This window comes from Centroberyx affinis, unplaced genomic scaffold, assembly GCF_046629955.1.
Source record: "Centroberyx affinis isolate AG114_WGS23_722 - 3 ecotype Tasmania unplaced genomic scaffold, CSIRO-AGI_Caff_v1 ptg000498l_1, whole genome shotgun sequence".
Lineage (NCBI taxonomy): Eukaryota > Metazoa > Chordata > Actinopteri > Beryciformes > Berycidae > Centroberyx > Centroberyx affinis.
Genome location: NW_027279151.1, coordinates 22,073 through 38,175, shown reverse-complemented (window position 1 = coordinate 38,175; position 16,103 = coordinate 22,073). Strand labels below are relative to the sequence as shown.

The window sequence follows — 16,103 nt, the reverse complement described above, 5'->3', positions numbered from 1 at the left end:
TTAAAACGAGCGCACTTCTCCAATTCATCCTCCCAACCTTGGCGAGAGACACGAGGCCGAACCAACCCGATTCAACGTCCACTTTTCATTCAGTTTGCTTTTTGCCTGAGAAACGTTTTCTCTATACTAGTCCCTTGTGTAAGTTTTACCGTTAGCTAGGTATGGTGTGATTCATGATGAGTACATTTTCACTTCCTCAGATTAGAGCTAGTCGCTAAACGAGCTAACGCTAGAGGCCTAGCTAGCTGGATAGCTAACGTTAGCTAAGCTAGACAGTGACTGAGCTTTCTTTGTTGGTAGGCAAAGACGTCTTAACTGCAACGTTAGCCACTTAGCCAGCTAACTCTACGTTAGCCAAAATGCATGCAATGCTACAACTGTTGCAGATGGGTTCTGTTTTGTTACTTAACGTCACGGTTAGCAATAAACTGTATTTATGGCTTTTGTTTAGCATGTTAAACAGATTTACTAAGATTGCTTTTTATACTTGGGTCTACAGTATCTTTATTCTGAATAGGCGGCTACAGGGTTCTTTGGTTGTTGTATTGCCCATGGCAAGTTACAACATTGGAAGTTAGCTAACGTTACCCAATGTAACGTTACTTGCTAGCCTTAAGAATGTCATTATTAGTTGGCTAACCAGCTATAGCTATTTCTCTGTCTTCGCAGTGTTAACGTTGTGTGATCCGGTAGCCGTTAACGTCAAATGTTTCATTTTCAGGTTAACGTTGCGTGTCTCGTGGCGTAGTGCAATGCTGTGGTATTAACATAAACGTTAGTACCTTGAAATATGTAACGTCAATTAGGTCTGTTTTGCGATTAAAGCGCCAACGTTGACAGAGAAGTAACGTTTGTTGGTTTCACTTGTCACGGAAAGATTTAGGTCTTGAATGTTCCCCGTAATGACCCACCTAACCATGTCAAAACGATCGCCACATTGCGTTGATTGCTTTGTAAACCGTAATATAATATAATATAATATGAGGTTCTAATTCTTACTCCCACAGGCTACCAGTCTTGTCAAATATCTGAAAGGCTATTATTAGTCTTTAATAGAAGCCAAACTCAATTATAGTTCATTACCTGAATCTTTTCATAACAAAAATGAAGTGTGTGATTAATTTGTTGTTTTGATTGTGAAATTTTCAGTGGTTATACATATTGTATCGTAATTGTGCTACTGTTAGTTCTGTTCCACAATATGGGCTGGTGGTTCATTAGGTATAGCAGAGTTGGAGCTGGCTTGGTTGGATCACAGATGGTGCTGATATAGCTAATATAAATGTCTTGTTAAAGATGTTTAGTATTATGTGTCACCATAGCAGGGGTGTTGTGTCGTCCTAGCATGATGTGTGGGTGTTAGTGTTGTGTCCTGGCCTGGAAATAGTTTTGCAAAATGCTGTTGTCAAAAAGTTTATTGCTGTGCTGTATGGCTCTGCATATTGGCACTGTGTTGGTGAGGTATCAGGTTCTCTAAATCAGAAATCGTAACTGCTTTAAATGTCACAACAGATGGTTCAATACAATATCAAAGGTGTAGAACACATAAATATACGTTTACCTGTTCCTTGTCTGTAAAAAGTTATTTTAAAAAGTACTTATAAATGCCAATGGTGATATTTCTAAACCAGTGTCAACTATGTTAAATGGCATGTTAGTATGTTTATGTTAGTATGGTTAAATAGTATGTTATTTTCAATTTAACATTCATTTTAGGCTTATCATTTGAAATGAACCTACTTAACACAATACTAATTGAAGACAACAGCCAGGCACCTGTACAGTAAATTGATGTATTCATGTGCTCAGAGTTAGTTTGAAACCTCTGTTGTGACATTAGGAGTGTAGTCTTAAGTTGTCAGAAGTGAGAGGAATGGGCATCTTGCCACCATTTTAATAGTTAGTATGGAGATATCCATGGGATATGTTTTGATAGCAAACTGATTACTGTTGCTGGGTTATCTGTGATAAATGTGAATAGATAAAGAGGTGTGCACAGCTCTTTTCTCCTTAATGGCGCTTTTCCACTGCATGGTACCAGCTCGACTCGACTTGGCTCTACTCGCCTTTTTTGGTTTTCCACTGGCCAAGTACCAGGTACCAGGTACCACATTACGTAGTACCTGGTACTTTTTTTCGTAGCACCTCCGTCGAGGTTCCAAGCGAGCTGAGGCGATACCAAAAGGTGACGTGAAAACACTGCAGACTACTGATTGGTCAGAGAGAATCGTCATCGCGACACGGGACATAATGCTAACGTTAGCTACCAGGCTAGCTTACCCTCTTGCGTCGCCTTTGAGCAACCAGAGAGCAGTCTGCTGTCTCGCTGCCTTCAGCCTCTTCTGAAATAAAATCTGTTTCACATACCGAGAATCAAGAACACCATCCCTTCGATATCCTGCATTGTTGCTGTGTGTGTCGCGTTTCATGCAGCGTCGCGGCGTCGCTATGACGACCAGTTGTGGGGGGTGGGGCACATTGGGCACATTGAGGGGGTACTATCTGCAGTGGAAAACCTTACTACCAAAAGCGAGTCGAGTCGAGCCGAGGCGAGTTGAGCTGGTAACATGCGGTGGAAAAGCGGCACAAGTTAATTAATGATAAGAGAATATGCTTGTGATGTTATTGTTCCAATAATGTGATTGATTAAAAAAAAGGTGATTTAATATAATTCTGGAATCGGAAATCCCATATAAAGTTATGTAGCATGATCAAGGATCCAGGGATTGTGCTGGATTGACGATGGACAGCCTGCTTTTAATGATTTCAGTAGTTTGGCTATTTGTTAATTTAGGACTATTTCCAGCCATAGTGTCCTTTGTTGGCCAGTGACTGACTGCATTTTTGCATGTACTCGTGATTGTCATACTATTGGCTTTCTCAGAAATATCTGAATAATGATGAAATGTAAAAGACATGCATGGAACTTTTGGATGGAATTGTGTGTTGGGAATGTGGTTTGTAGTCCAGATTTTACTTGACTAATCTAACTGTCATTTCAACACATAAATGGCAGATGCTTTAAGTGTGTGTATTGAGTGAGACTATCAGCCTAGAGTGAGAGCTAGGCCTATATGTTGGTTTGTTACTTGTTCATCATCCTCATCTACTGAATTTTGCAGCCTAATCTAGTCTATTTTAAAGGCTGCTGCTCTGGCCATCGATGCATTTTAATGGTGTTCCCTGCCTCTCATGTCCTATGTTACGATCTGACATCACTGTTCAGGTTCAGTGGTGTTATGTTGGAATGCCAAGGAATTAAAGCTGAGCTAGAGTGGCTCTGTCGGCAATAATGTTATTCTGTACCCCTCTGTCTGCAGGTGCTGTTGTTTGTGCTTCGGCATGGCGGTGGTCATCCGTTTACAGGGACTCAGAATCACAGCAGGTTCTGAGGATATTCGCAATTTCTTCACTGGCCTCAAAATTCCAGATGGTGGGGTGCATATTATTGGTGGGGAGCAAGAGGAGGCTTTCATTATCTTTGCTTCTGATGAAGATGCAAGAAGAGCCATGATACGGTCAGGGGGGTGCATTAAGGGTTCCCCTGTTAACTTGCTGCTAAGCAGTAAATCGGAAATGCAGAGTATTCTTGAAGAAAGTACAAAAAATGCAGAGCTGGATCAAAAGAGGGCACTTAAGGAAAGTTCAAGACGGATTGAAATGGATGTTCCAGGGGGAGCTAGAAGAGCTGGCCACCCTGAGGCAGGTAGGAGATCAGGTAGCAGATCAGGTCATTCTCCTCCCCCTCGGCACCGGAGGGCTGCATCAACCTGTAATGATGACTTGTACTTGCTTCTGAAGGGAATGCCGTTCTCAGTGACTGAAAAGGAAGTCGGTCACTTTTTTCATGGTTTGCTTGTTGATGGCATAATCTTATTGAAAAACGCACGTGGCCAAAACAATGGGATAGGTCTAGTCAAATTTGCAACAAGACAGGATGCAAGGGATGGTCTGAAGAGGGATAGGGAATACATTGGGTCAAGGTTTGTGGAAGTTTACTCGGCAACAGAAGATCAATGGCGTGAGGCTGGTGGTAATGTGTCAATGGGTGTCAACAGTAATGGCAAGTTTGGAAGAGGGAAGTCACCAGTTCGCTCTCCGAGGCAAACACAACATCATGTGAGATCACGATCACCTTTGGCTCCTAGGTCCAACTCTCCTTCTACTGAGGAGTTCTGTGTTTTGTTGGAAAATCTGTCCTATGCAGTGGAGAAAAGGAACATAAAAGAACTTTTCCGTCATGCAAGACTTGAAGATGACCAGATCCTGTACCTACTTGACAATGAAGGGAGAAGAACAAGATCTGTATTCGTGCTGTTCAAGAGTCTGAGGGACTACTGTGCTGCCTTAACTCATCATAAAGAAGAATTTGTCAACCGATTTGTGCATATCTCCCCCATCTCAAGAGAGAAAATGATCTCCATTCTGGAATCGAGTAACATGAAGGATGAACCTCCTGGGAGGTTTGGTAGGTTTCAAGAGAGGCCTTCGGGTCAGCACGGTGATCCTTATGACTCTGAGAAAGTGTGTCTCTATGTGCGGAATATGCCATTTGATGTGCGTAAAGTTGAGATCATGGACTTCTTCCTTGGGTTTAATATCACCGAAGACAAAGTGATCTTGCTGCGTGACCATAAAGGTGCTGGGCTTGGAGAGGCTTTGGTTGTCTTTCGGGCTGAGGGAGAGGCTATGAGTGCACAATCTCTAAATGGGCAAAGGTTTCTTGGGTCAGAAGTCATGTTGAAATGCATTTCACGGTCTCAGATGCGGGAGTTTGGTATTGAGCCTCCAGCGGTGCAAGAGCCAATGCTAAGGGAGGAGAGGTACTCGGCCAGGAGCAGTGAGGCATCCTATCATCCTGGTGACATGGACTACCCAGACTTGAGAATACCTCCTGATGGTATGCCAATGACAAATCTACAGGTTCATATCCATGGAGGCAGCAGTTTCGATCCTTACGCGGTAGGCCCTTGTGCTCCGCATGATGCAGATAATGGATCAGTTCATGGAGGCTTTGGCCCCCCTGCGCAGCATTTTGATGGTCCCACCTGTCTGAAGCTAGTGAATCTACCTTCGCAAATCAAAATTGATGAAATCTATGACTTTTGCTATGGATATCGTGTTATCCCTGGATCTGTCTCACTGCAGTACGACAAGAATGGAATGCCTAAAGGCTCAGCAACTGTAGTGTTTGAATCCCGCCAGGAGGCATTAACGGCAGTAAAGGAACTGAGTGGAAGACCAATAGGCGCAAGAAAAATACAACTAGTGTTTGTGTGAAGATGAGATGGCTTTCCATGGCATCAAACATGACTCGACACTAACAGTGTGGTTTGGACATATCATGAACTTCTTCTGAAAAAGGGGTCGATTAAGGCGAGCGCTTTGCCAATTTTTTTTTTTTTTTTTTTTTTTATTGTGGCATGGCTCCAGGAATATGACATTTAATACAGTGAATTTACCAATTTTATATTTTTTCTTTTGCTAAAATTAGTTTTATTGTGATTAGGCGATATAGTTTGTCCAGTAAATTTGGTTTTTGTATCTGATACTTGTCCTTCAGTGAAATACTTGATGTTTGGACAGATATTTTTCTCGCTGGAATGCTAGGGTTTAGTTCAGCTTACATCATAGTGTTTAAAAATGAATGTAAATATAGTTTCATTAGTAATGTGGGCATTGTTGTAAAAATTGCAATTATTATAAAGATGCATACTTTTGAATTGTCACCTGACTCCTTTATTCACAGGTCTATTATTTCAAATGCAAATGATTCTTGTCCACCTGCATAACAACATTATTTTTGAACTGAGCATATTTCTCATAAAATGTGGGGTGATTAATCAAAGAAATCATTTACTGATCACGTTTAAGTTGTTTTTTTTTTTTAGGTTCCATGAGATGGTCTCAAGTGTTTTCTGTGTTTGATTGAAGTTTATAATTTAACCACCCATTTCTTGTCAATCTAAGAACCAAACTGTCTTTCACACCACTTTCAAATGATGTGGTGCTGCCTGTTGGAGTGAATACAGTGTAACAAGCAAAGTGGGTGCATCAGTTTCTTTTGACAGGGAAAGTATAGGGAAGAGCAACTTTTTTTTTTTTTTTTTTTTTACTCTGGCATGAAATTTTCTTTCCCTTGCTAATGCTGAGGTGATCTACCAGCAGCCAGTCAAGCAGGTTCACTTAAAACCATGACTATTTATAATCATACTTTTATTAGCATATTTCATATTCACAATTATGAATTCTGGCTATTTAATGGCACAAAGATTATGAAACTGGACAGACTTGTAAAATGAGTCATAGGACAAATGGGGCGAGTTCTTCAATAAATTACTGCTTCCAAAATGTATATAAAAGTTAAATGGTGGCAAACCAGTTTCAAAACCAGTCTCTTACTAACCATTATTTTTGTTTGATGTAAAAGACAATGCAATTTGTTTGCACACAAGTTGTTCTGGAAAAAGTGCACATACCTATTCACATTTAAACCCAATTTGTGCAGTATTTTGAGTCTTCTCAGCCCAGCAGTGGGAAAGTGTCCAAATGTTCAGTATATAATAATTGACCAGTGTGAGATGTAGTGAATCTGTTAAATTTAAGCAGTTCCAGTGTGCCCATTCTTTCCTCACCATCTCTTAACTTTTATTGTTGAATAGGTCCTTCTCACATCGTCATGGTAACAGCTAAACCGGTGCATTACAACTTCCTGTGGCAAGTCTCTTTTTGCAACTTCTTGACAAATCAATCCAACCAAAGCAACAAAATTGTAATGGTTAATAGCACTAGATACATACTATAATGTAACAAATTAAACATTTTGGGCAGGTTGTGGAGCAATTTAGTGAAGACCATAGCTGGCAACAGGAAATTGTAATGCACCGGTTTCTCAATGCATTGAGAAACAAAGTGAAAAGGGCCTATTGTAATAGAATTATTTATTTTAGGAATTATTTTGCAGGTTTGGCAGTCTGTGGGGATTTGAGTTTTCTGATCCTGAAAACAAAATCTATCTCTATAGCCAGTACTGTGTAAATTGATTTTGAGGCAGAACATGGCCATAGATGATTGGGCTTCTCACTTGTCAATAAACATCCTTTGTTGGTGTCGCATAGTAATCCACCCTCTCAAAATAAGCACATAAATGTCAGTAATTCATTTTGGTTTGCCACTACTTGACTGAAAATAATGTGTATGTCTGATTTATTCAAAAATTGTTAATACGGCAACCCATACTTGATGCACCCCAGTGAAAGAGGGAGTGCTATTGAGGAAATTTGAGGAAGGAGTGTCATTGGGTGACTGTTGAATTTGAATATATTTTACTAGTTTTTATCCCTAAACTATACCATGATATGAGATTAAGTCTCAGGTTGTTCATGTCTGGTTTAAAGTGACTAGGTAGCTCCAAGAGATGGTAGTTTGTTGAGAGAAGCTAAAAGGTCAAATGGACACAGCTTCCCTAGATACTTAGTGTTTACACCCACATGCCTGATGGGCATACTTGTGCTACAAGGAGACTGCCATGTTTTCTGCTTCAGAGGGTAACAGACAGCCAATCACAGCACACTTTCTGACAAAGAAATTTATGGACACAATGGCCCATCGCTTAGACTGGCCCGACTGTCACAACTAAATGAAACTTGAGTGCAGAAAAACGTACAGAGGAATTGTGTGTAGGGAATGAAGTTTGCTTGCTCCTTCAGATGTGTGTGCTCAGTTATGAAGATCTGTTTTCAAGTTGCAATATTGCACACAAAGGCTTGAAGTTCCCTCTTGCGCGAGAGCTGTTAGTGTGCTTGCTGGGAGTACCTGCGCGTGCTGCCACCTGCCATTCCCTTGCAGGGACTGTTGCGTGCACGTTCATTCTTCCGAGCTGTGTAATGGAAATGCCACCATAAACAGCCAGTTGCATGTGATTTTTAGTTCCTCTCTTCTAAAGAGGGTACAGTGGATCAGCTACTGTCAGTTTATATTATTATTATTCAAAATTGTATGTAATGAATATACTTATATTAATTTATTCACGGAGTAGCCTAATCAATAATAGCTTGTAGGCTACAGCACTTTTATTGGAATTACAAAATTCTGTAAAATAAAAGGAACGTCCATAAACTGCAGGGGCTATAATACGTGAAGACTTGCTGTTAGCGCCATAAAGGCCTATGTAAATTCTATCTTATAATAAGAATACAAATAAACTTTTAAAATTAGGCTACTATAGTATTAGAAGAGTCCCAACAGTTTTGGAAGTGCAAAGTATCATACTTGAATGGAAAGAACAACTGATAATGTAACTGCAATGTCCGATTAGGCCTTACTTTATTTTTTACAATTTGATTATCCAAGGATTATAAAAACGGGTTTACAAAACAAATTACATATTACAGATTACTAAATTATTACCCACACTGTCTACATGGGAAATATAGCCCCGCCTATCCCTCAGATTAAAGAGGGTTCCTTCGTGGAGCAACATCATCACATTTTGGGATTTGGGAAAGTGCAGCATCGTTTTGGATTAGTGACGAGAGAGAGTCAAGGTCGCCAGAGACAGCTAGAATAGTACCGGAAGTTGGACTATTGTCTCTTCAAAATAAAATCGTAAAACGTCACCCGAAAAGTGGTATTGGGTTTACCTAACAACAAGAATACATGTAATAAAAACTCAATGGACTCATTACATTCAACATGGAGTGAAACTCTCTAAATTAGATACTAGAAACAGTAATGTATTACGGTGCCTGGTACTTCCTAGTGCAAGAGTATTTACCTTTGAGTTTTCTTTTCTTTTTACATTTTAGGGGGGGGGGATGCGTATACATTTACTAGAGATTCCTAGAACATTCAATTTTCACTTTGGTACTTTCTATCACCATTGCTGTAATGTTACAAAATATATTCGTCAATATGGTTTTATTTTGAAAGCTGGGACCGGAAGTAGTATGATTATTCTGGCTGGCTTGACACTGGAGGGGCGAGCTCCAAGAGGAACCACGCTCGGGGAGTATAACAGAACTTGAGGATACAGGTGAATGTAATATAAATCAACTTTAACTTATTCTTTGAAATGTAAAATGACAGATAACAACAACACAGCTGGTAACTTTGCCTTTGAAACTAGTTATCATGTCAATGTTGCTAGTAGTACTATAGGATCGCTGAGTTGATATTTTTACATCAGCTCTTATTTTCAAAGTTAACGTTACATGTGCTAACAACCAGGTGAGGTTAGCAGATCGTGGTAATATGCGAAGTTGTGCGTGACTGCTAGCGAAACTAACCAGCTAGTGCTAAGCAGTGATTCATTCGTGAATATAGCTTTAATTTAAAGAGTTGTGCCGCTAATGTTAGCCGCCTGCCTTTTGAGTTCTTACCTTTACAACAGATGCCCACCATTTAACATTTTCGCCACCAATGGTACGAGAAGTTTCTACCTGTTTTCCAAGGTGCTTCCTTGGATGGATAACATAAGCTAACAGTTAACCACTGCTGTTACAGTAGTAATGAACGTAAACGGGACAACCTAACGTTACCTAAGCTAAAGAAGCTAGCTGGCATTTCAACTGAAATATGCAAAAGAACATAAAAACCCACTTTAGCTCACGTTAGCTTAGGAAATGCCACATAACAACTATGAAATCCTCAAATCAGGGATTCCCAAACTTTTTCCAAGTCAACGACCCCTAAATAGATAAGCAATAGACCACAGACTCGCACCTGTATAGTTTTCTGTCCTGTGGAGCCCCATCTAAGATTTTTTTTGTTGTTAGTAATGATTTAGTATGGAATTAAATAACAGTCTCCTGTGGATGGGGAGGGTGTAGTGAAACATATCTTTAAATATATCATATCTCATATCACATATACTATCTATTGTCTTTCCTATATAGTCTCAATTTGTTTCAACCTCTGTTCAGTGAAACAACAGTAAAATTAAATTATTGCTCACATGCTGGGGCACCCTGGAACCCTCTGGAGGACCCTTGATGGTCCCCGGACCCCACTTTGGGAAGCACTGCAAGATAGCAAACATTAGTACTGTTAGCAATAATATTACTCACTGATTCAATTTGAGGAGCAAGCCACCTACCATGTGTTATGTCTAAAACAACCTTTATTAACTTTATTGACTTAAGAATGGAAGTATCAAGGAGAAGGATCCTCCAAAAACATCTGGAGCCTGCGAGACCCCTGCGCCGCTGCAACCACATTGACCAGGGTAAGCAGTTGGCACAAGCTTGTATAAAACTTGTCAGGATTGTTCAAGGATGTCAACTTTGACTTTATTGTGCTCATATTTCATTGCAAATATATTATGGTAATCTAAGAACTATATCACCTTTATATTACTTCATTCAGAGCCCAAGAGAAATGCTGAGACATGTGCACAGGCGCTGATGGAGGCCGAGAACCAAGAGGTGAGCAACTGGTGTCCAAACAAGACAATATTATAGCCTCCCTTCACACTAGTAAATTATTCTGCATTCCAATGACTGCTGTGAATGAATCATGTGCTCGCTAATCGATTGCTTTAGACAAGTCCAAGTATTTCTCAAACCGTATTCTGATTTTCCTCTTCAAAGACAACTATTGATGTAGAGCAATTCTACAAGATTGTCCACCTCCACAAACAGAAAGAAGGTAATACAATCCAAACTTTTAATGAGACATTTGACAACTGAGAATTTATGCATCAGAGCTCATGGTTTTGTGAATGACAGACACTTTTATTGTAGTGCAGTTCTTACAATTTCTTACTTACGATGGTGGCTTGGCAAAAGGCCACTAGATGGAAAGTGGGGTAAAACTAAAATAATTAGACAGGCAGACAACATGGAAGGACATTACAGAAAGACAGCGAGAGGCTGAGACAAGATTCAGAAGACAATGCTAAACACAAGATACAGTTAAAATAAAATAATCACCAACATGAATATGTTAATAGGGCGTTGAAACACCTCAAACAGAACAGCGTCAGCCATTCTTCCACAAGAAACCATTTGGTGTCTGATTTAAAAAGATGAAAGATATTTTGTCTGGTGGCGGAAAACACTGTCTCAGGCCCTGCTGCAAAATATCCCAAAAGTGGGTTGACATCTGTTGATTAGGACAGCCATTGTGTATGATTTACAATGTAATCGTGGAAGACTCCACTCCCATCAGGGTGCAAATACTTCACTATAGGATGAACATGAACACTCAGAAGGCCTTCGTATGTACTGGCATGTACCTGGCCTGCTAAGAGGTTCGGTAGATCTAAACCATACCAGGAAAATGCATTCCATAGAGTAATAAATACAAATAAACTTTATTAGCACTTTTCTAAAACAGAGTTGACAATGTGCTTCACAGTAAATAAAATGAGACAAGATAAAATAATAAAACACTTACCTTGGGGCTAAACCCAGCTGTGCTTTAAAAAATAAAATCTTAAAATTAACTCTAAAACTAACAGGTTTACCATAACAGCAGCTTGAACCCTTCACTTTGGGAAACAAGCATTCAGGCTTGTAGACTATTTTTGCATCTGCTTGTTGGTAACAGTGTGAAGGATGACTCTTCTGACCACTTAAAGCTACGCTATGCAAGATCTTTATGTAAAAATCATTCATCACAAAGTGGGGCTGCAACAGAGAAAAGCATCCCATCCCCCTTAATTGTGACCTGTTAAATTTACCCTATTGGCCCAAATCTCACGAAACATCAGGCAGTTGAAGAGTCTTTGTCACAGAAAATCCTGTCAAACACCAGCCCTCTCTCTGAGCCACTGAGGTCTCCTCTTTGAGCCGTGGTAGCCAACATAATGGGCAACTGGGTCTGTCCAGCACTTTTTATACATGACCGGGTTTAATAGGATGTTAGTTGCTTAATTATCTTAGTGACCATTGTATCCCTTATTTACTCAAGTATTAATTTGTACACTGAACAAAAATATAAATGCAACACTTTTGTTTTTGCTCCCATTTTTCATGAGTTGAAATAAAAGATCTAAGACTTTCTATTCACACAAAAGGCTTATTTCTCTCAAATTTTGTTCACAATTTTTTTTAAATCCGTGTTAGTGAGCACTTCTCCTTTGCCAAGATAATCCATCCACCTGACAGGTGTGGCATATCAAGATGCTGATTAAACAGCATGATTATTGCACAGGTGTGCCTTGGGCTGGTCACAATAAAAGGCCACTCTAAAATGTGCAGTTTTATCTTGGAAAAAAGACATTTTTTAGGCACTGAACTATTGATCTCACATGACTAGGGCTACAGATATGCATTTTTTGAAAACCAGTCAGTATCTGGTGTGACCACCATTTGCAGTGCGACACATCTCCTTCACATAGAGTTGATCAGGTTGTTGATTGTGGCCTGTGGAATGTTGGTCCACTCCTCTTCAATGGCTGTGCCAAGTTGCTGGATATTGGCAGGAATTGGAATACGTTGTTGTACACACCGATCCAGAGCATCCCAAACATGCTCAATGGGTGACATGTCTGGTGAGTATGCAGGCTATGCAAGAACTGGGATGTTTTCAGCTTCCAGGAATTGTGTTCATTATCATGCTGCAACATGAGGTGATGGCGGTGGATGAATGGAACGACAATGGGCCTCAGGATCTCTGTGCATTCAAATTGCCATCAATAAAATGCACCTGTGTTCGTTGTCCGTAGCTTATGCCTGCCCATACCATAACCCCACCACCACCATGGGGCACTCTGTTCACAACGCTGACATCAGCAAACCGCTCGCCCACAGGACGCCATATACGCTGTCTGCCATCTGCCCGGTACAGTGAAAACCGGAATTCATCTGTGAAGAGAACACTTCTCCAAAGTGCCAGACGCCATCGAAGGTAAGCATTTGCCCACTCAAGTCGGTTACGACGACTAACTGCAGTCAGGTCAAGACCCTGGTGAGGACGACGAGCACGCACATGAGCTTCCCTGAGACGGTTTCTGACAGTTTGTGCAGAAATTCTTTGGTTATGCAAACCAACTGTTGCATCAGCCGTCCGGGTGGCTGGTCTCAGACGATCTCACAGGTGAAGAAGCCGGATGTGGAGGTCCTGGGCTGGCGTGGTTACACGTAGTCTGCGGTTGTGAGGCCGGTTGGATGTACTGCCAAATTCTCGGAAACGACATTGGAGATGGCTTATGGTAGTGAAATGAACATTCAATTCTCGAACAGCTCTGGTGGACATTCCTGCAGTCAGCATGCCAATTGCACGCTACCTCAAAACTTGCGACATCTGTGGCATTGTGTTGTGTGATAAAACTGCACATTTTAGAGTGGCCTTTTATTGTGACCAGCCCAAGGCACACCTGTGCAATAATCATGCTGTTTAATCAGCATCTTGATATGCCACACCTGTCAGGTGGATGGATTATCTTGGCAAAGGAGAAGTGCTCACTAAAGGCTCATTCATGCTCCCTTTACGTACGAAAATATGTCCGTTTCAAACGATGTAACCGTCACTGCCCACATACTTCCATGCGTCCTTTACATTGGTATGGATGTTAAACAATACATCCACTAGAGGGCAGTAGAGAGTCAAAAGTTTCTGTCCACCGTCGCCCTGTCCAATCTCCTCCCAGCTGTTCTGTATCAATTGTTTGTCCCTGTGCCCAGGCGAGGTACCATCATAGATATGTTTATAATTTCTCACCAACACACAACCTCTCCTCAAAGAGTTCCGCCATTTTTTAAATGTCTTTCTCATGTCTCGCTGGTCTCGCTGGTCTCGCTTGAACTATTGACTACACTGCCCCCACGATTTCCGGTGGTACTGCGGTGGTAGTGCTCCGTTTCGTCCATATCCGTAAGCTTTCAGAAAACGTGCACAAATACGGACGAAATGAACGCAGAGTACGGACAGAAGGCTCCGTCCGTATCCGTATATGTATTTAACGTTGAGCATAATTGAGCCTTAATACGGATTTAAACAAATTTGTGAACAAAAATTGAGAGAAATAAGCCTTTTGTGTGCATAGAAAAAGTCTTAGAACTTTTATTTCAACTCATGAAAAATGGGAGCAAAAACAAAAGTGTTGCGTTTATATTTTTGTTCAGTATAGTAATTGTGACACTAACCTGTTCTGTATACAACATAATGACAAACATCAAGTAGCAAAGCACACAAAGGAGCCATAGGAAGACATTTTTAGGGATAGGTAGCAGTAGCAAGTAAACAGCCTAAATGCCAGAAATGGAGGTTGTTATTTATAAACAAAACCAAACATGACAGGTTTTGGTATTTGCCTGATTTGATATTGCTATCAGGCTGATTTGAATATGTTTTTTTGTAGGAAGAATATCTTACACGAGAGATTTTTTAATCGAACTGGCAAGCTCTCCTGTGGCCAAGAGGAAGCCGGAATACTTGCCAGAGCATCCCATAGTCTTAGAAAAGGCAGTAAGTTGGGTGTTTGTGTTCAGCTTTACCTCAGTATCATCACTATCTGATCAAACAAGTAGCTGTTATGCTATTTGGATGGGCTTGAATTATGTTTTTTTTTTTTTTTTTGAACATCTTCACAGAGAGATCCTGGGCTCACGATCCTTCATGAAATGACATTGCACGAAAGAAATGAAGAAATGTGAGTATAATTTTAGAATGTCTACTTGGCATGAAAGCTAACTTTTGATATTCTAAAATAAGCCAAAGCACATGAAAATCCATGTTCATTATGCATATTATTGAAGTCCAAATGCCTATTTGAACACTTATAGCAGTATTTCACGTTGTTATGAAATCTACAGTCTCTTACATCATTGGCCTCATGTGCTCTGACTCATTACTGGCTGTCCTGGATATCAGTGTCATATGCTTGACTGTGGATGCCTTTACTATGTTGAATCCAGTGCATATGTTAACACAATCAAGTCACAGACATGAACAGTAAAAAAAAAAAAATCAGATTTTGTGTGTCAATACTTGTTTCTGTTTTTAGGATGGCGTAATATGAAAGTTTGGACAGTTGCTGGTTTTGCTGCAATGTAGCCACAATACTAAAGACTAAACCTCAAAGGTGCTGGCTGTCATAGTTAGATCCCTTTTTCTTACTAACAGTGCTGAGTTTTGATTTTGTTAATCAGGAAATTGCATGTTGATGCTCACTCACACACTATAGGTCTGTGTACTGTTTACAGTTATTCATTATATAGTGCAACTGTCCTATTACCCCAAAGAAATTTGCTGCTGTGCTTGAAAAGATGCGGTCAGTCTTTGAATGGGAAGATCCAACAAGTATGAAAGTACAGTTCAAAAAGCTCGACTCATCTTAAGAATTTTGCACGGGTGTTCACCCCAGAGTGTTTTTTTGTTGTTTAAATTAATATTTTCTTGCCTACAACTTGATATTTTGTGTTGATTTTTAGATTTTTTTGAAAGAGACAGTTTGAAGTTGCACAAATTCATAATACTAAAACTATCCACTTTTGTGTGCTAATGGGTATGGCATTTTGCTTGAATTTTCTGCTAATTATATAACAATAATAATATTTTTGGCTATATTGAAGTATTTATATTTTATTGTTTTTTAAACCTAACATTCACTGCAGCTTTTCAGTTTTGGTGGCAAGATTTCATTTAAAGAAATTGTTTGGACAATTTTTGCTATTTTACTCAGGACATGAACAGTATCACAGACTATTTTATTTGAGTAATGTAAAAAAAACAAAAAAAAACAACCATTATTGAAGTGAAGATGGCCGAATTGATGTTTGTCATCAGCTGTACATTTTGACTCAAGATGTCTTACTAAAACTTGTACATTTTTTCACTTATAAAGAACTATTTGACCCTCAATTTGGTCTGTTGTTTTCTGCGTTTCTGTTTTGTGTGTGTGATAGTGACTCATTAAAAATGGTACAGCATCCAACGTTGAATCCAAACCTAAGTGGTCTCTCTCAGCAAGAAATTAAGTTTACAAATCTCATATTACAGGTATTTCATCACTATAAAGCTGTATTTACCCCCCCACCCCAATATTGAACAATATTTTCATGCATGTTCTAGCTTTCCCTTTCAGACACATCTTTAATATGCAGTGAACGATGGTGAGCTAAATATTCTACACTGCAAGTATTTTGTTAGTTAACCAT

At 39.8% G+C, this 16,103-nt stretch overlaps 2 protein-coding genes across 3 annotated transcripts; both read left to right on the top strand.

The window, feature by feature from the left end:
- The first annotated feature begins 23 nt into the window (after positions 1 to 23).
- Positions 24 to 5,706, top strand: rbm12bb (RNA binding motif protein 12Bb). Its single transcript, XM_071517479.1, has 2 exons — positions 24 to 138; positions 3,321 to 5,706. The coding sequence occupies exon 2, from the start codon at positions 3,343 to 3,345 to the stop codon at positions 5,278 to 5,280; it is 1,938 nt and encodes a 645-aa protein (XP_071373580.1). The 5' UTR covers positions 24 to 138; positions 3,321 to 3,342; the 3' UTR covers positions 5,281 to 5,706.
- Positions 5,707 to 8,965: 3,259 nt separating this feature from the next.
- On the top strand, positions 8,966 to 15,732 carry gra (granulito). 2 transcript variants are annotated; one of them, XM_071517470.1, is made up of 7 exons: positions 8,966 to 9,034; positions 10,143 to 10,225; positions 10,366 to 10,424; positions 10,590 to 10,647; positions 14,306 to 14,412; positions 14,538 to 14,596; positions 14,951 to 15,732. In XM_071517470.1, the coding sequence occupies exons 2-7, from the start codon at positions 10,144 to 10,146 to the stop codon at positions 14,958 to 14,960; spliced, it is 375 nt and encodes a 124-aa protein (XP_071373571.1). In that variant the 5' UTR covers positions 8,966 to 9,034; position 10,143; the 3' UTR covers positions 14,961 to 15,732. The 2 variants fall into 2 exon arrangements, with proteins under 2 accessions (XP_071373571.1, XP_071373572.1); XM_071517471.1 differs by having other exon boundaries at positions 9,006 to 9,040.
- Positions 15,733 to 16,103: the final 371 nt, after the last annotated feature.

What these genes read in the sequence shown, in the direction of transcription:
- rbm12bb (XM_071517479.1), top strand. Translation starts at nt 3,343, where the DNA reads ATGGCGGTGGTCATCCGTTTACAGGGACTCAGAATCACAGCAGGTTCT.
- gra (XM_071517470.1), top strand. Translation starts at nt 10,144, where the DNA reads ATGGAAGTATCAAGGAGAAGGATCCTCCAAAAACATCTGGAGCCTGCG. An exon ending in CTGCAACCACATTGACCAGG is followed by an intron (nt 10,226 to 10,365) that starts GTAAGCAGTTGG and finishes TACTTCATTCAG; the next exon opens with AGCCCAAGAGAAATGCTGAG. An exon ending in CCTCCACAAACAGAAAGAAG is followed by an intron (nt 10,648 to 14,305) that starts GTAATACAATCC and finishes GTTTTTTTGTAG; the next exon opens with GAAGAATATCTTACACGAGA.